This window comes from Ptychodera flava, chromosome 9, assembly GCF_041260155.1.
Source record: "Ptychodera flava strain L36383 chromosome 9, AS_Pfla_20210202, whole genome shotgun sequence".
NCBI classification, from domain to species: Eukaryota; Metazoa; Hemichordata; class Enteropneusta; family Ptychoderidae; genus Ptychodera; species Ptychodera flava.
In genome coordinates this window covers 32,845,439-32,866,145 of record NC_091936.1, presented here as the reverse complement: position 1 = coordinate 32,866,145, position 20,707 = coordinate 32,845,439, and the positions used below count along the sequence as shown (strand labels likewise).

The window sequence follows — 20,707 nt, the reverse complement described above, 5'->3', positions numbered from 1 at the left end:
TAAAGTTTATTTTACCCCGATCTTTGCCATTTATGAAACCAATCCCATTTAAGTTTTAAACCGTACTTCAAATGATGTACGTGTAAAAAGCAACACTTAGGGACCGTTCAGTTTTTACGGCCGGGGGGGGGGGGCGGCAAAATCCAGGGGGGGGGGGGTCATCGTAATTTTGGAATCCTCAAAGGGGGGGTCATCGCTTTTTCACTGGTAGGAAAGGGGGGGGGGGGTCACCACATTTTCAAAAACATAATACCAACAATAAAGTTCACTTATGCCATGGCCATGATCGACCCTCTTTACCGGCGGGCCGCCTTGGGCGGCCCACTACAATAAATATACATTATGTATTACCCATGACCCTCTTAACGGGCAGACGCCTTTGGCGGCCCACTCCAATTAGGTTTACTTCATGCAATGGCCATGATCGACCCTCTTTACCAGCGGGCCGCCTGCGGCGGCCCACTACAATAAATTTACTTTATGTAAAACCCCCCGGCCAACTTACCGTAAAATTCCCAATTTAAGCAGCGGCTTGTATTAGAAACATTTTTGAGGGACCCCTGGATCACGCACTGAATAATGGTAATGGCCGCGTGCCTTCAGCGGCCCTGTCCAGTAAAGTCTACGTTTAAAATTGCCTTACAGTCGTCCTAATTAACAGACGTTTGAATGGATGTGGCTGAGAAGTTTGTGCACTGGCATCTCTGCTACACGAATAAAGTGCGCCACGTACCGGAGTTCAAATCCAAACCATGCGGGTAAATTTGACATATGGGTTTTGGTTATTTTTCAGGGGGGGGGGTCATCAATTTTTTTCGTCTGACAAAGAGGGGTCATCTTTTTTCACGAAAATTGCAGGGGGGTCTATATTTTTTTTTACACCGGCGACAAGATTTTGCCGCCCCCCCCCCCCCCCAGGCCGTAAAAACTGAACGCTCTCTTAACAGTGGTACTGTCAGAGGACGGTGACGCACAATTTAGCGGTTAATCACGGATCCGTTTCTGGCGATGTCCTAACTTCCAAAGTTCGAAAAACCGAATTTAAATTGTACTGTTATTATTTGCTCAAAGTAAACACGAGCGTCTGCAACTCCATATTCTCATCTCATTGCCCTACTGAAAAGGGTATATTATATAATATATATATATATATTATATATATATATATATATATATATATATATATATATATATATATATATATATATATATATATATATATTATATATATATATTTATATTTATATGTGTGTTCGACGATTGTTTGTCGTTTATCAAAGGACTCGGTTTTGTGGCCCTGTCACACCTTGCAATTTATCCAGCGTATGCCAACGTATGAAAAAATTAGCGAATACGCTGGGTGTACGTCGAATACGTTATGGGTAAGTTTTGTTTAAGTTAAGAGAACGCTGACGCACGCTTGTATACGTCGTAGTACGGCGAGGTCGTCGAAAATTCTCGTACATGCACAAAACCCTTCGACGTATGCCAACGTACTACTCTGCTCCCGCACACGCGGGCCATAAGTTGTAGGTAGGTTATGGGCTCGTTGACACACGTTACTTGTAAGTTACTCATAAGTCTAAATGCGTTGAGATAATTGTCGCATGCCCAAAACGTATCTTTAACCTATGAGTACGTTATGAATATGCTATGTTTACGCCTAAAATTGAAAAATACATCGTTAGTTCAGAAAGCCAGCGTTTTTGGAGAAATTTTGATACGTCAGCATACACTGGCTAAATCGACAAGGTGTGACAGGGCCCTAGCTGTCCCAACATCTAATGGTTCTTATATATCGACATTTTAGCCATATTCACATGATGAAAACCATTAAAATCATGGGAGGGAGGGTCCAAAGTTATATGAAGTGAATATTATATGTTTTCCAACCTTCCCGTTTTTGTAAAAATGAAATGTGAATAGAAAGTGAAAGATAGCCGCGGAGAGTCCTCGAAAAAAATGTATATGGTCTGCCTACACGTACTGTAGACCAACTCTTGCATATTCCCTTTCTGATCACTCCCTCCCCAAAGAAATAATGGTACAACCCTTATAAATCGGTACGGTTTTGGTGCAGAAAGTTCTCCCGCGATATACACCCATAGACTCAACGCAATCTCAACGCCGTGTCGTCAGTGCGTTGACGTAAGGCATTTTGAAGGGAAATCCATCACTTCTGATTAATGTTGTGTTTAGTAAGAGAAGTGCCCAACAATTTGACTTTATAGATGGGCATGCCATAGAACCGTTATCTGAAGTTTCCAGTCAACACATATTTTACTGCAAATAATGCCATTTGAAAGGAAAGAATAAGAATTGGTTATTTTAAGACCAAGGCATCAGATGGCCTGCTCCTACTTAGGTAACAGACGCGGCTTTCGATTAAATTCATACATTAAACGATTTCTCGATGCACAGAGAGTCATCAGCCAGAACGCAATTAACGATTTTAGTATTTGCCATCATTAGTCCAGCTTCACGGCACGACGGTGAATTACGTTCTGATTAGGGTTGAATTCTAGATGCAGTGTAGAAGTATTTCATTTTTAGGGGCGGAAAGACTAGCCGTTTGCCATGACAACCACCGATAGCAGTAAGAATACACTGCGACACAGCCTCTATAATAGTAGTCGAGATAGCAACTGTTCTAAGATTGCAACGAAAGATAAGCCCCGTGATGGTTTATATAAAAGAAACCATGGTCCACTTCGTGGAAACGAATATTTAAAGCACAGTGCGACTGACCTTTTTAATTCATACCGAATTCTAGGACCACTTAAACGTCAGCGATATCCGCTGCTTTAAATTTGTTTCTTTGATTCATTAACAAGTTCAGTGCCAAGAATTCTGAACTTATTGAACGCCAAATTAGCCGAAACTGTTGATGTATTTTATAGATATTTTTTCTGCTTACTAAATACGTATTCTTGTATAACATGTGCTTTTTACATTTCCAAAATCACATCGAAATCTTTCAAAGCTGTTCAATTTGTTAACACAGTCAGTACATCTGTAATGCCCGATGTTACAGTTGACAGATTAATTTTAACCCGCACAGACTTCATTTGTTAACCAGATATGAACTGAAAATGCTCACTTGTTTCATTATATATTGCAGTTATGTGTAAATTTGAACCTTTGCCATATGTTTGCAACTTCATTGAAAGTGTTATGATCAACATAATATTCACCACAGATAAATTCTAAATCCAAGTATATATCCCCAATCAGGAAAGTTCATTAAAATATGCAAATAAGGAATTGACTGAAATGTTCTCATTATATATACAAATTAGGAATTGGCTGAAGTAAAAATGTTAAATGACTTTAATAATATCGTATCATAGTATCTTTAATGTACAAAGCAATTCGTCAGCTTTGGTCTAGACAAGACAGATAAATATCCTTAATTAGTCAAGTTCATTAAATTTGCAAATAAGGAATTGGCTAAAAGTAAAAATGCTTAATGACTTTCAATATTGTATTGTATCGTAGTATCTTTAATGTACATAGCAAGTTCATCAAATTTGGTCTAGTAAATAAATATAAATATCCCTAATTAGGAAAGTTCATTAAATATGCAAATTAGGGATTGACTGAAGTAAAAAAGTTTATGACTTTCAATAATGTTGTCTTATAGTATCTTCAATATATGTAGCAAGATTCATCAACTTCGGTCGAGTCAATTCAGATATATATCCCTAATTAGTGAAGTTCATTCAATATGTAAATAAGGAATTGGCTGAAGTAAAACTGCTTAATGATTTTCAATAATGTTATATCATAGTATCTTCAATGTACATAGCCAGTTTCATCAACTTCGGTCAAGTCAATTCAGATATATATATCTAATTAGGAAAGTTCATTCAATATGTAAATAAGGAATTGGCTGAGTAAAACTGCTTAATGATTTTCAATAATGTTATATCATAGTATCTTCAATGTACATCAACTTTGGTCAAGTCAATTCAGATATATATATCTAATTAGGAAAGTTTATTAAATATGCAAATAAGGAATTGGCTGAAGTAAAAGTGTTTAATGACTTTCAAAATGTTATATCATAGTTTCTTTAATGTATATAGCAAGTTTCATCAATTTTGGTCGAGTCAATTCAAATACATATCCCTAACTTCAAAAGTTCATTAAATATGGAAATTAAGAGTTTGATGAAGTAAAAATGCTGTAAATGACTTTCAATAATGTTAAATCATAGTATCTTCAATATACATACCAAGTTTTATCAATTTTGATCAAGTCAAATCAGATATATATCCCTAATTAGGAAAGTTCATTAAATATGCAAATTATCCGTTACCTTGATGTCATCCCTTAATATCTTTCACAGCTGATATACCTTAGTGTGATCAACATTTGTAGCAAATCTCAATAAAGTATGGGCAGTTGTTGTCAATATATATGGGTTTTTTTTAATCATTAATTATGCAAATGAGCAAAAAGTAAGCAAGCCACACCCACCAAAAACTAATCAGTTCTTGCCATTTGTAAACTAAATCTATGTACCAGATTTGATTCTGATCTGATGAGCCATTTTTGAGATATCGAGCACACAGACAGACAGACACACAGACAGACACAGACAGACAGACATCGCTGCGACATATGCTCACGTGTGTGAACACGTGAGCAAAAGAGGGCATGGCAAGTCGTAAAGCATTCGTAAGGGAATGCCTTGTAGTTCAACCGTTCGCTTTAACAGGGAAAATAGAAATAGAAAGTGTGTTGATTTCTGGGGAACAAAAATATTGAAAATGTTATCTCAAGCGTCAGCCACTGTCCCTTCAACTCAAGTTCATTGACAGTGAGATGGAACTCAACACAACAAAGTAGTAACCGCATGTCTAAACCAGATATGAACTGTAAATGCTCACGTGTTTCATTATATATTGCAGTTATGTATAAATTTGAACATTTGCCACATGTTTGCAACTTCATTGAAAGTATTATGATCAACATAATAAACAATATTCACCACATTTTAACTCTATAGGTCATTAAGTATTAAAATATGTAATTAACTGAAATAAAATAATTAGTTTCTTTGACTGCTATAATTGTATCACCACTTATATAGCAAGTGTAATTGCCTTTGGTCAAGTCCTTCAAACTATATATTCCAACTTTGAAAGCTCATTAGATATGCAAACTATTAATTAGCTGACATGAAAACTTAAGTGCGAAATGACTTCCAATATTGGTATAACCTGGTATAATCATCAATGTCATAGCATGTTATGCCAACTTTGATCAAATAAATCCAAGAATATATCCCTAATTAGGAACGTTAAGTAAATACACACATTAGGAATTGGCTGAAGCAAAAATGCTTAATGCCTTTCAATAATGTCGTATCGTAGCATCTTTAATGTACATAGCAAGTTTTGTCAACTTTTGTTCAGTCAATACAGATAAATATCCCTGATTATGAAAGTTCATTAAATATGCAAATAAGGAATTGGCTAAAGTTCAAATGCTTAATGATTTTCAATAATGTTCTATCATAGTATCTTTAATGTACATAGCCAGTTTCATCAACTTTGGTCTCGTTAATTCAAATAAATACCCTAATTAGGAAAGTTCATAAAATATGCAAATTAGGAATTGGCTGATGTAAAAATGCTGAATGACATTTAATAATGTTTTATCATAGTATCTTTAATGTACATGGCAAGTTTCATCAATTTTCGTCATGTAACTTCAAACAGATATCCTTAATTTCAAAAATTCATTAAATATGCAAATTAGGATTTGCATGAAGTAAAAATGCTTGATGACTTTCAATAAGGTTAAATCATAGTATCTTTAATATGCATACCAAGTTTCGTCAATTTTGATCGAGTATATTCAGATATATACTCCTAATTAGGAAATTTCATTAAACATGCAAATTAGTAATTATCTTTCACGTCACCCCTTAATATCTTTCAAAGCTGATATATCTTGGTGTGATCAACATTTGTAGCGAATCTCATCAAATTGTGTGCTGTCGTTGCAATATATATCATTTTTTTCTAAAATCATTAATTATGCAATGAGCAAAAAGTAAGCAAGCCACACCCACCAAAAACTAATTAGCTCTTGCCATTTGCAAACTGAATCTATGTACCAGATTTGATTCTGATCTGATGACCGTTTTGAATATTGAGTACACAGACAGACAGACGGACAGACACACAGACAGACACACAGACAGACACACAGACAGACAGACATCGCTGCGACATATGCCCACGTGTGTCAACACGTGAGCAAATAAAATTACGCTCAATATTGCCGTGTTTGTCGCTCTCAACATCCGTTCGAATATTCAGCTTCAACGTATAGCTCTAACTTTTGATGATTTTTTAGAAAAAAGTACATTTCATTTGACCTTTGACCTGAAGTATGCCAGCATATATTGAGCAGTGACCTCGCCAACACAACGCGTCGTGTGCAATATGTAAATTTGTAGACAAATGAATTCTCGTCCGTACTAAAATTCAGCCATCAACAACAACGTTGTAATTTACACAGACACACACACAGGGCTGTATTGACGGTAGAACAAAGGGCATTTAGACGTGATCTATTGGAATACTGTAGACCAAGAAACTGCATTTCGCAAACGGAACAAAAAAATACTTGAAAATACAGCAAAAGTTACCGCTGTAACTCATTTCGTAGCAATTTACGGAAGGACGAATTGCAAGATGAAGTTATCACGCCGCGTCAATCATGTGTACATTGTCCATATCACCTTATCTAACAGACTCAGCAGATCAGACAATACGATTCGTCAAGGAAATTCTATTTCTTTCTCCAGAGTCCTCAATTTTTCAAAAAAATAATTTGTTTTTCGTTCCTTGGAGACTGATCCCTGAAATAGCTCATATCGTCATGACAACTGATTCCCTCTGATATTTGAAAATTGATTTCTGTGGATTTCGCCTCAAATGATATTATATCTGGTCAATCTTTGAAGTAATTAATAATTACTTTTGAATGGCCTTGTCATTGGGATTGATTCTGTGTCCAAATTAAATTATGCGGGAACTAATGAGGTTTGCGATTCAACGAGGTTATAAACTTGTTTGCGGCGACCTATCATTGCAAATAGTTGCTCAATCGACTCCGTGATCTTCGCAGTTTCGCAATAGCATAGCACTTGAAAGACTAACCGCTGGCGCTTACGAGGCAAGTATGATATTCATGGACAAAAATGATTATAGGCCTGGAAGTTGTGGTTCCCAATTTCAGGAATATCGGTCGTATCAACGCCAATTACCAATAAAAATACACTCATTCATACATTTGATCGACTACGTAATAGTTTATCGTGACGTCATTGGGTGTAATTTGTCGTTTAAAGCTAAAACGTAAGATAACTCTACGTGACAGCAAGTCCTTTGACGTTGATGTACAGTCGACGATAATTGTCCAATCATGGCAATCGTTACATGGGCAGCTTCCCTTGCCACGATCGATTTCTTCTACCTAACCGTCTGAACTGCTCCCACTGTTCTGAATATGGACCCGAACTTTTTGTTATATCCGGGTAAGGAGGGTCAATGCATACATCCGGGTAAAGAAGGTCAATGCAAGGATAAATGGCCTTGTCATTGGGATTGATTCTGTGTCCAAATTAAATTCTGCAGGAATTCTGCAGGCAATAAGCAAATAATTACGGTGAAACCAGATATTGCTTCAAAAGGTTTTTTTTCTGTTGTGCGATGTTAGCAGTTCGCTTCAAGACATAGCCGCACGCTCTGCGAAATCTTTGCAATGTTACTTTGAAATTCATGAAGAGATTGAAGACTGAAAATACAAGTGAAATGCAGAAGCCATGCCATTCTATTCAAGAGAAGCTACTTACGGCAAATTACTTGACCCATTTACAAGGTCATCCAGGAATAAAACCCTAAAAGTCACTCTCTCTTGATAAAGGATGCCAATATTACGATTGGGGAGAAGCTAAATCCTTGAAAATAAATCGATGTATGAGGATTGTTAAACGTCCGCTCGCTGGTCCGTTGATTGTGACCTCTCGCATTCTCATGGCTTTTCATATTTATGTCTCTGTCCGAGTCTCTGTCAGTCTCTTCTTGTATATCTGTCTCTGTGTCCCTGTCTCTGTCCATCTCTGTCTCTCTGTATTGGTTTCTCTCTCCTCTCTCTCTCTCTCTTCTCTGTCTCTGTCTGTCTGTCTGTCTGTCTGTCTGTCTGTCTGTCTGTCTTGGTCTCTCTCTCTCTCTCTCTCTCTCTCTCTCTCTCTCTCTCTCTCTCTCTCTCTCTCTCTCTCTCTCTCTCTCTCTCTCTCTCTCTCTCTCTCTCTCTCTCTCTCTCTCTCTCTCTCTCTAATATCAACTCTTCATTTTTTGTGCCAAGTCCAGCAAGTACTGACGAATACTATGCCCAGGCTGAACTTTAGTGAAATTCAACATTAGCTAAGTCAGGGGATGTATTTTTTGCACTACAAGGACAACCTAAAGCTCACAGAGTTTTTACCATAAGGAGGGCGCAGCCCAGTGGTCTTTAACTCTAGTATTGAGTTTTACTCCAAGTACATGATGGACATTTGCATTTAGTATTCTTAAGACCATTTGCCTCTCAAAAACAGTTACCTTCGTTCAAATTCTGTTGATGTCTCGACCTTTTAGCTTACCAAATCCCACATTGTATAAATCAAGTATTAATACGACGGGCTTAGGGATGGATAAATCAAGTCAACACTGATTCTGCTTTCAGGTAACGCATAGCCTTTCCCCTTTGGAGAAGAAGAGATCTCGTTTCCACCCGGGAGAAACGGAAATTGTTTTCTGCGGCTCATAGCTTAGATGGGACTAGGCATTGATATTCCATGTGACCAAGCTGCAGCCACGAGCAAATTCTGCCGGTATTTAAGCGTTTCTTTCTCAAGACACGGATGACTTACAGCGTCGATAGTTATATTCAGAGGAGGACAATTTACGCTAGCCGGTATCGTGTATCCAGTTATTCAAGATATACTGATAGACACCGCTGCTAAAAATCATCATTAAATCGATCACGGATAGAAGCAGTTTAAGCGCACAGCATAAGCGTCACAGGGTAGCTGGTATAATGACCGCACGATGACATATCTGAGATGAACGCAGATTAACCGTTGATCTCGTTTCGCCGCAGGACCACATGGTTGCTGATTTGCCTTACCGGTTTAACGAGGCCATCACAACACCTCGGTCATTAGCTTTGAAAATGTTAACAAACCGCCAATTTCTTCGCACGGCTCTTCATTTACGTTCATCACAACAGATAGCGTAGAATATTTCCAGGGGTTATGGAACCAAACAAACACATATACGTATGTACACACATCCATCCATCTATACATGCACACAAACGTACGGACGGATGGACGGAAGGACGGACCGGACGGACGGACGGACGGACGGACGGACGGACGGACATACATACATACATACATACATACATACATACATACATACATACATACATACATACATACATACATACATACATACAATACGTAAAAGCATTCGTCGAGGATAATGCACACAGTTCTATGGCCAAAATTTGTTTCTTTTATACCGGTAGTTATTATGGTCGCAAAACGTCAAGTTTATTAAATCGTTCAGCTGTCATCACAATTAGGTAATTATTGCAAAGACATAGGTGATTCACTCAGGCCAATCCGAAGTGATGGATTGAGCTGCATCGCATATTGAGAAAGTTAGAAATGGCGCGTTCGATCTGAAATATGTCACCTGTCACTTCATCAAAAGGTGTACATTTCATTGTAGCGTCTGTGTTGCAAGGAAAACAAACACAGTTCACCTGACGCGTTGTTGTCGCCCACGGAAAGTGAACTCCGTCATGAAAGCCAATCAAACGGCAGTATAAAGCCATGCTTTTTTTTCACGGGATCAAATTCGATGATGTTTACTTAAATTTAACAGAAACACGGATACGGTGTCCCAATTACGTGTAGCCCGCTGTGAAACACGCTAGAAATACCAATGGGAATAAGGCAAACCGTCTACAAGCTGATTTACGAGCTGTGATGGTTATTGTGAGTACTGAGTGTATCGTCGATTGGTACGAACCAACTGCACACATTCCCTCGCCGGTGATAATGTCGATACAAACAGCGGGATCTTCTCAGAGAATGCTATATTGCCTGTAGCTATTGTAGCTAATAGGGAGGTAGATCCACCCGCGGGGAACGCGGGATCCTAGCAGTAGGTGTTTTTATTAGACATTTCCTTTAAATAAACAAATAAAACATTAACACATACAATCGTAGACAAACAATGACGTGTAGAGTCGAACGTGTGTTTTTTTGTGACCGGACAGCCGCGATTCGTAGTTTCAGTTTCGTGTCCGCTACAAACGATTATCTTAAGGCAGTACGCGCCTCGAAAATGAAAGACTTAAACTTCTGCACAAATTTTCCACAAGCAAACTTGCAACCACTCTCTTTCAAAATGAAGAATAAATATAGAGGTTGCGATGCAAATTTTGGTACTAGAGAAACAAATTACCTAAGATTTACCGACACTTGAAATTCAAAATGGCCGCCATCAGTCTGGTAACTCAATGGGAAAAATAAACTTGTGACTTTCGCAAAAAAGGGGGAATACTTTATTTACTCCATGAACTTCAAAATGAGCCTACAAAAGTAGTAGACCAAAAAGGAATGTAAGAGTTTTAGAGTACGGATATCTGTTCCCGAGACACATTCTACCCTTTTAGCTAGGGCCTTCAATATTGCCTGGGACATCAACTTTGCAATGACCGTATACAAATAGTCGCCATAGACACAAAGCGACTGAAACTAGAATCTAATCTGAGATAGCGAGATGAGGACAGAAAGAAAGATTTGAAGAGTGGCACACAGGGAGACAGAGAGAGGAGGGGGAGAAAGAGGTAGGGAGGGACACACACACACACACACACACACACACACACACACACATGAAGAGAAATACACAGAAAGGAGGTTAAGAGTTTTCGAAAATGTAATATTTCTGACCTTGGAAAATACGCCGACCGGTAAATGGCATATTTCTCCTCTCAGTAATGTAATTATCATCATGTAAACTTGATTATTTGTGTTTATGTATTATTAGACCGTACAAAAGTGAACAGACCCAATTCTGCCAAAGAAATATAATTTTCTCGGGGTCATACATAATGTCAGGCAATGTCTATAAGCATTCTTTTGTAATTTGATAACTTTTCACTGATTTGAATAGAAGTTATAGTCTGTCACATTTATATATTACCTTGTTCGTGTTCATTCATTCATTCAGTCCTTTCCTATCGGTTGTGTTTTGAATAACGAGCTACTCTAGTATATAAAGGTTACCTCTCTTTTTCTGATTATACAAAGAAATGGCGGGAAGAGATATTGTGAATTAGGTCGAACTTCCCTAAAATTAATTTAAGTAATTTGATCTATAATATATTTCACTCAAAACCAGTGGTAAGGCTCCCAAACTTAGCCCCGAGGGGAAAGTGGTTTCCGTGAAAATTATATCTGTACATTCTACAAGTCCTGAAAACTTTCGCTGCGACGAAAACCTTTTACAGTAATGTTGTCAATTTGAGGCTAAGAATATCACTTTGAGTCACCGGCAACACGGCAAATGTTTGGTGTTATGCTGTGCATTTTAAGATGTTTTGTCAAAGTTTTATCACAGAGAAAGCTGGACAAAGAACAGAATTTTGTATTTTGCGGCCCATTTTTACTCACCAAAGAATGGCTGGATACACTCTACCCCCACGATAGAGTTGATTTTTGAGAGCCTCAGCTCTCACAGCCCTCTGAGCTCTGAGGAGCTCCGAGATAGAGCTCTTGGATCTCTGGACCCACACAGAGCCCCTCAAAGCCCAACTCGCATCCTCAAAGACTAGAATTTCAGAGCTTAACTAACTCGATCTTACACATATTCGCAATATTTCCTATAACGACTGAAAAATACAATTTTCAATTTTCGTATACTTATTTGAAAATTTGTAAGGAAATTTTGCTGAAATTGAAACCTCAACACAATGCATTCTGAATCTACTTCGATCTCAGCGCCGAGTTATCGGTCGTACAATATACGGCCGAAGAAAATGAAGTGTGCCTAGTTTTGCCGTTATAATTTTGTAGTCAAAGCACGTCACAAGACTATGGCTACGCCCGCAGACATACAAGTATAAGTACGCCCCAGGTATTCAAATTGTTTCCATTTCCATATCCCCCAACCCGAACGCAAACTTGAATCCAAATCCGAAACAACAGTGTTCACAGAGTGTTTCCCGCCCTATTTCCCAATTGGCGGCAAAATGCAGTACAGAATATTTCAAGGCTGATTTTGATCGAGAGGGACATCATGTGAGGCCGACACATTAATTATTAACTGTTGTCTGCAAGGTCAGAATTAAATGACAGTACATCACTGTTTTCTGATATAGAGTTTTGATATGAGTAAAATTTACTTTTATGATCCCTATACCAGTGATTCGGGGTTTCTGCCCGAAATTCTGAGACCGCCTGCTCTACGCTGTATTAATGAATCTACCTCTGATTCCTCTGACCTCAGAGCCTCCGAGGGTTCCGACATCTTAAGTTCTCGAAAATGAACCCTACCGAAACTCTTCAAATTTTGTCGATGCGAACAAATCTGAGAGAAAAGATTGAAACATAATATTATCGTAGCCTCTCTTATTGGGTATGGCATGAACAGGCATCGGATGCCCTTCAATCATAGGGCAACACTCTCTCTCTCTCTCTCTCTCTCTCTCTCTCTCTCTCTCTCTCTCTCTCTCTCTCTCTCTCTCTCTCTCTCTCTCTCTCTCTCTCTCTCTCTCTCTCTCTCTCTCTCAATGGTCTATCACAACGATTGCAATTTCTCTTTCATTACAGTGTGATATGGCTGTTGGTACCAAAGCTTTCTTTGATGCTATGGCGACGAAACCAAAGAAGTTTGTTGTTTTGGGAGGAATCTGTTCAAACGTTACAGCTCCAATAGCGGAAACTGTCAGTTGGTGGAAACTTACACAGGTAAGCTTGAAAACGATCCACATGTGTCCGAATTATTTTATACCTATAGACATGTAGTACAAAGATTTTTATAACAGCTATTTACAAACCACTGTGAGGGATAAAAAGCAGCTGTTCCGCGGTTCAATGATCCATGGAACCGCGTTTATGTTTTGAGAAAGTTTACAACTCCAGTAATTTAATCCCATGGACATGCTATTGTTTCAAACTCAACATCTTGCAAATTTTAGAACGCGGTTTCACTATCCAAAGACGTTTACTTTCTATAACTGCTGCAGCAGAACTTGCATTTCTAGTCAACCATAATATGAAAGAGGAAAATCTCGTAATTTACTCATCTTTTAACGTCGACAGGAATGCACACCTCATATGTAAGCAATTTCATATTTATTGGCTTGCCATATCGCTTATTGGAACCACAAAAAAAACCATTTAATGCTTTGTGATACTACCGGAGATCCATGTACTACAGCTTTTCAGTTCTGTGGTTCCGTTGTCGACATGAAAGGAAAGGAAATTAAATGAGATTATACGAGCCGCCGATAGGAAACAGTCGCAACAACTGAAGTACCGACAAGCATGTTTTGTTCACAGATTTCTTTCGCCAATAAAGAGCCGTTTCTATCCGAAAGAGAAAAGTACCCGACGTTTTTCCGCACAGTTCCGTCGGAAGCCGACTTCAATCCCGCCAAATTAAAACTGCTGGAGTATTTCAACTGGACTCGCATTGCTAGCATTCATCAAAATACGCCCACGTTTGAGTTGGTAAGTGACGTCATGATAAGTGATGTAATGGCAAGTGATGTCACTGTAAGTGACATTGTGTTGAGGTGCATGGTGAGGAATGTGGCTCTGAGTAATGTTGAGGTAAGGGACATGGTCATTTATTTATTTATTTAGATTCTTTGTTTGCATGGTCTTTTTTTGTTATTAAACTATCATCCAAGTAACAAGTAGACAAAAAGGTATGTCTGCTAAGGAAAGGTTGAATATGACGAACGCAAAGCCAAGAATCCTAGAAGGTAATTTAGTCATTAAATATTATTAACCGTAACCCAATAGCATTGAAGTGAACAACAAAATTGAGAAATTTTCAGCACACAAAAAATAAAATATTTTTTTTCCATGCAAAAAGCTGAGGAATCCAAGTGCAGGTATTATCTTGGTTAAGGGAACCTGTACATTAAGTTTCTACATTGCCCGAATAAATGCGAAGGATGAATGGGTTGATCTCATCGAAATTGGTAGATTATTGCTAAGAATAGCAATTTGGTTGAAATAAAGATGTTGAATGGAAACGATTCTGCAATGATTGCTTCTCATATCAAGTTAACCAGCTGAAGGACGTGTCTGAATATTGAACGTCAAAGTCTTAATCTACCTTAAAGATATTTTATGCGATACAACTCACTCAACGATGCGCTTGTAAAGAATATTTGGATAAGCGTTTCACTGTGTAACGATATGTGTTATAGCTTAAATTTGACAAGCAAACCTCTGTAATTAATATTAAGGTAGTATAAGCTTCGAAAGTTACAGCCTTACACTTTTACTCAAATTTTCCATAAGGGATATTTCAGTCATTCTATTTCAAAATCAAGAATAAAAATCGAGGGTCACCGTGCAAATTTTGGTACTAGAGAGACAAATTACTCAAGATTTACCGATATTTGAAATTCAAAATGGCCGCCATCTCTGTGTTAACTCTATGGAGAAAAACTTAAATTTTCGATCTTTGAAAATCTAAGCCTGTGAAAAGTTTTCTTACACCAAGAGCTTTAAAATGAGCCCCCACAAGTTGTAGATCAGAAAGGAATTGAAATGATTGAGAATCCGAATATGTGTCCCCGAGGCGCATTCTACCTTAATAAGACAACTAACAATGTTCCATATACATGATTCATACTCTTGTCGATCAACCGTATTTCTTTCAGTCTGAGCAACCCGTACATCACTCCTATACTCCAATTTGCTATTCATTATTGGTGAACGTCTCTAGAGAGATATAACATTTGTCATACCAAATAACCCGTCAGACTTCGCGCAAGTGAACATGCATTTCAGTTAAGATCGGTCGACAAGTAGATCGCAGTATTTTGTGAAATGACACTGTACAAAGGCATGTCGTTCTAACGTTATCAGTGACGTTATGATGAAATAATATGATGACGAGAGATATCACACAAAGTAATTTTGCTTTAAGTGATATGACTGTGATTGATGTCATCATAAGTTATGTCGCGGTAAGTCTTGTCACAGTAAATTATATTCTGGTAAGGGGTATCGCTTAAAGTAATGCTATAGCGTGTGACATCACGATGTGAGATGTCATAGAAAGTAATGCCATGGCAAATCATCGTCATGGCCTAGAAGGTGAAGTTTATGTAGGACATCGTGGTAATTGATGTCTTGAAAATTGATGTGGTGGTAGGTGATGCTGCGGTGTTTTAACGGGTGATTTCTGAGTAGGTGATGGCAAGTGATGTCAGGATAAGTGAGAGCGCAGTAACTGATGTTGATGTCATGGTAAGTGATGTCACAACAATGATGTGATGTTCAGCGATGTCCCAATAAGCAATATTAGCCATGGAATGGCAAGTGAAACTTTGTTAAGTGATGTCATTGTAATTGATGACGTGGTAACTGATGTCATCGAAAGTGATTTCACATGCAGTAACGTCACCATGTTACAAAAGCTCTTGCCATGGTAAGTGATCCCATTGCAAATGATATTAAGGGAAATCAAGAGCCTGTCTCAACAGACGAGTGCGTGTACACAAATTTACTTTGAGAACACCGTATAGCATCCCAAATCCCATCTTCAATCGAGTCCGGCTTTTCTGAGCAAATAGGTTATCGTGTCTTGCATTTTGCTATTAAATAGAGCTATTACACGTCAGCGAACAATGACGCTATTCCCAGGTACAATGCCGCATTCTTCCAAATGCAAACGTCCGCTCATGCGGTGTGACAACAATTTCTGTTTTGTTTTATGGAATGCGATATTTGATCAGTATGTTCAGGAAGCTTCGACTGAAAAGTTTGTTCCACGATAGTCTCTGCAAAACATTGTAATCTCTTGCACGGGTATTGACCTACAGGAGTTGACGTTTAGCTTTAGATATGTGACTTTCGATTTATTTTATCCAACAGGCACACAGTAAATTAGCGACACTCTTAGAAGATACCAAGGTGCATCTTGCAAAAGTAACAAATTTTGACAGAGACCCGACATTGGCCTTGCAGAAAATAAAGGTTTGTGACATTCTACTTGACAATTCTTCAAAATTATTTTCAGGCAGGAATTTCAGGGGTTTTGCAGAGCACAATGATAGAAGAAATTTTCTCTGACGTACAGCAGGGTTTTATATAGGCTATTAGAATAATAGACTCTGTTCGTTTTATGGCACGTTGAAAATTGCATCGTTCACAATCCATTATACTGATCTGCACTCTTTGAGATTCAGGTTCTGATAGTTACTTATTATCTGATGGCAGGAATCCGGGGTAAGAATCATCCTGGGTTTCTTTGACAACGAGGTGGCACCCATTGTGTTCTGTCAGGTAAATTCCATATTATTTCTTCTTTTTTATGAAATGTACGCGGTTGTTCCTATTGAACGTGCAGCCTTTCAAAGTAAGCTCAACATGTATGAGGTCACGCTTCACCACAAAGTAGTTAATTTCTTAGAGTACCATGATAAAAACTATGGAACCGTTGCGAAATAACATGATAGGTGGATAGTTATCTTTGAATGTTGTCATGGCAACCAAACCATCATTTTGAAAGAATCAGTGAATGAGTTTGTCCAGTCTCGCAAATTGTTACCATAGTGTTAGATTACACCTTCTCCGCTCAGACTGAAACTCGTGACGTTTTTATCACAGATCTACAGGCAACGCTTGTTTGGCGATAAGTACGTGTGGATTCTCCCCGGCTGGTCTGAGGATAATTGGTGGAACAGCTCTAGACCAGCGACAGAATGTTCTGTCGACGAAATCGTGGAAGCAGCCAATGGTTTCCTAGCGACAGATTTGCTACATCTGAGCGCAAGTCCAGAACACACCATATCCGGTTTTGTGAGTAGTGATTACAATGAAACCGATTAAATTTTCATTAATGTATGAGAATAGTACTATTTCATAATTGATATTTTGTAGAATAAGTATCATTAATGAAAATTGACAGCATTGGATATGTATATATGTAAAAGAGTATATATATATATATATATATATATATATATATATATATATATATATATATATATATATATATATATATATATATATATATATATCTGTTGTAATATTGAAAAAAGTAACTTAACTTCAATAACTTATGGAGCTTTCAGTAATTACAGGGAGAGTTTGGCCTTGGGGAATTTCGCGCACACCACTATTCATGGTGTCTATGATGAAATTATCAATAGTTTTTCCAATACAAAAATAGGTAAATCTTTACATTTGTGTACTCTTGATTATTGATATAAATTTTCTTGATTATACTAGAGTGGTTACAAGTCAATGGTTGTGCAAGAAATTTGATTTTGGAAATTCACTGAAATGTTGATTCAATATGCATTGCGGTCTATGATGAAACTGTGAATGTTTTTTTTGTTAGTACAAAATTAGATTAATCTGTGCATATATGTATGCTTGATTATTGATATTAATTTTCTTGATTAGACTAGAGTGGTCTATGGTTGTGCAACACATTTGATTTTGGAATTTAACTGTAATGTCGATTCACTATGCATTGTGGTCTATGATGAAACTATGATTTTTTGAGCGGTCTATAATGTGCATGTATTTTGTTGGTGATTTGCTATTCAGGAAATATCACATGGACAATCAAGTTTTGGCCATAAAATCAGCTTCTGTCGTAAGTGACCCTCCCCCCAAGATAGATTCATAAAAAGTGACCCTCCCCCTTGAATTGTTTTCTAAAAAGTGACCCTGCCCCCAATTTTTCCGGCCCAGCCCCCTATAATTACTGAAGGCTCCCTTATTTATATTTGTAAAGTTTGTCAAACCTTCTGACTACCGTTATTTAATCAGTCTGAAGATCCTTTTTATCAGCTTCTATAGTTTTTGATATTTTTATTTTGGTGTTATGCGTACTAATTAGACTTGTACACCAACAAGTAAAACTTTCCATTTCAAAATCTGATGGATTCCTTGAGGGCGCCCTCACGCAGTACAGCTGTATACAGCTGTAGCACGGAAGTATAATACTTCCATGGCCGTAGCAATCGATCTTGCCAGTAAAACTGTCTCCCACCCTCAATCACATTAATATTTGCTCAACTAATCTAGAGACACACACACAGAATGTCTTTCAAATATGAATCACGAAGAAAGATACTTAGAAAATTAATTGCATGAGGCAGTAAGAATAAGTAGTTAGTATCGCTGCTCAAGTGCAATCACTGGACGCCATATTTGCTCTGGCCCATTCCAAATTCTGGTACAGGTGTCAAAGTCCTCACTGTGTTAGGCCTTTTTTAAATGACATTTTAAATTCAACCCTAGATTATCAAAGCTTACAGTATTTGTACGTGCCTCTATCTCCACCTACAAACTAATGTTTATCACTAACAGAATTAAGCATCTCCCTACTGATTAAATACAACTTTCCTTTACTGATATACCTTCAACAAAGTGGTACAACTCAAAACAATGCTTGAATCTCATCAGAATATAAGTACATCAGCCAATCGGAAAACTGGACATAGGCCGATGGGAAAACTGGACATAAGCCAATCGGAAAACTGGACATAAGCCAGTGAAAAACGTCAAGCCAAGTACAACATATTTCAAAATAGCCATGCATTCAGTTCAATTTTAACGTACTATTTCAATTGTTAGCACAGATATTCTTATAGCATAAGATATTGGCCTGTGTCTGCAAAATTCAAAATTTAAGATTTAAAGAAGACACAATATTAGAGTGACATTGCCTCAGCGGTAGTGTAATGAGAAAGTACATTAGAAAGTGTATTGCGTCTGCACTAATTGATGTTTGTTTTTGTATGTCTAATTGGTCTGAAAATTTATGTTTCATAAAGTTGACCTATAACTGCAAATAATATCATATGACTCTGGCCTTTATTTTGAAAATAATTAAAATAAAATAGAAGAACATATTGCAGTCACACTCTGTGAGTGGCATTGTTATGCTCTGATATTGGCCTGATGTGTCTGCATCAATGTTTATAGGGAGGGGTGCTGGCCTGGATGGAAGTTATCCAGTTTGGGCTCAGAGATGACATTTATCTTGTCAAGGCACATCTTTAGGGCTGTGTGAATGCATGTTTTATTCCATTGGAGCAGATTTGAGTCTTGTGGCTGGAATAAGGTGTAAAGAAGGCACAATATTAGAGTGACATTGCCTCAGCGGTAGTGTAATTAGAAAGTACATTAGAAAGTGTATTGCGTCTGCACTAATTGATGTTTGTTTTTGTATGTCTAATTGGTCTGAAAATTTATGTTTCATAAAGTTGACCTATAACTGCAAATAATATCATATGACTCTGGCCTTTATTTTGAAAATAATTAAAATAAAATAGAAGAACATATTGCAGTCACACTCTGTGAGTGGCATTGTTATGCTCTGATATTGGCCTGATGTGTCTGCATCAATGTTTATAGGGAGGGGTGCTGGCCTGGATGGAAGTTATCCAGTTGGGCTCAGAGATGACATTTATCTTGTCAAGGCATATCTTTAGGGCTGTGTGAATGCATGTTTTATTCCATTGGAGCAGATTTGAGTCTTGTGGCTGGAATAAGGTGTAAAGAAGGCACAATATTAGAGTGACATTGCCTCAGAGGTAGTGTAATTAGTAAGTACATTAGAAAGTGTATTGCGTCTGCACTAATTGATGTTTGTTTTTGTATGTCTAATTGGTCTGAAAATTTATGTTTCATAAAGTTGACCTATAACTGCAAATAATATCATATGACTCTGGCCTTTATTTTGAAAATAATTAAAATAAAATAGAAGAACATATTGCAGTCACACTCTGTGAGTGGCATTGTTATGCTAGCATAAGATTTTGGCCTGTGTCTGGAAAATTCAAAATTTAAGATTTAAAGAAGGCACAATATTAGAGTGACATTGCCTCAGCGGTAGTGTAATTAGAAAGTACATTAGAAAGTGTATTGCGTCTGCACTAATTGATGTTTGTTTTTGTATGTCTAATTGGTCTGAAAATTTATGTTTCATAAAGTTGACCTATAACTGCAAATAATATCATAGGACTCTGGCCTTTATTTTGAAAATAATTAAAATAAAATAGAAGAACATATTGCAGTCACACTCTGTGAGTGGCATTGTTATGCTCTGATATTGGCCTGATGTGTCTGCATAAATGTTTATAGGGAGGGGTGCTGGCCTGGGTGGAAGTTATCCAGTTTGGGCTCAGAGATGACATTTATCTTGTCAAGGCATATCTTTAGGGCTGTGTGAATGCATGTTTTATTCCATTGGAGCAGATTTGAGTCTTGTGGCTGGAATAAGGTGTAAAGAAGGCACAATATTAGAGTGACATTGCCTCAGCGGTAGTGTAATTAGAAAGTACATTAGAAAGTGTATTGCGTATTGCGTCTGCACAATTGATGTTTGTTTTTGTATGTCTAATTGGTCTGAAA

General features: G+C 37.6%; 1 protein-coding gene across 1 annotated transcript in view; it reads left to right on the top strand.

The window, feature by feature from the left end:
- Positions 1-20,707, top strand: part of LOC139140729 (gamma-aminobutyric acid type B receptor subunit 2-like) — a 47,147-nt gene that overhangs the window by 11,459 nt on the left and 14,981 nt on the right. The window contains exons 3-7 of the mRNA XM_070710115.1: positions 12,917-13,054; positions 13,649-13,819; positions 16,208-16,309; positions 16,553-16,618; positions 16,943-17,134. Coding sequence (XP_070566216.1) covers positions 12,917-13,054; positions 13,649-13,819; positions 16,208-16,309; positions 16,553-16,618; positions 16,943-17,134 — 669 coding nt within the window. The remainder of the gene's footprint in view (positions 1-12,916; positions 13,055-13,648; positions 13,820-16,207; positions 16,310-16,552; positions 16,619-16,942; positions 17,135-20,707) is intronic.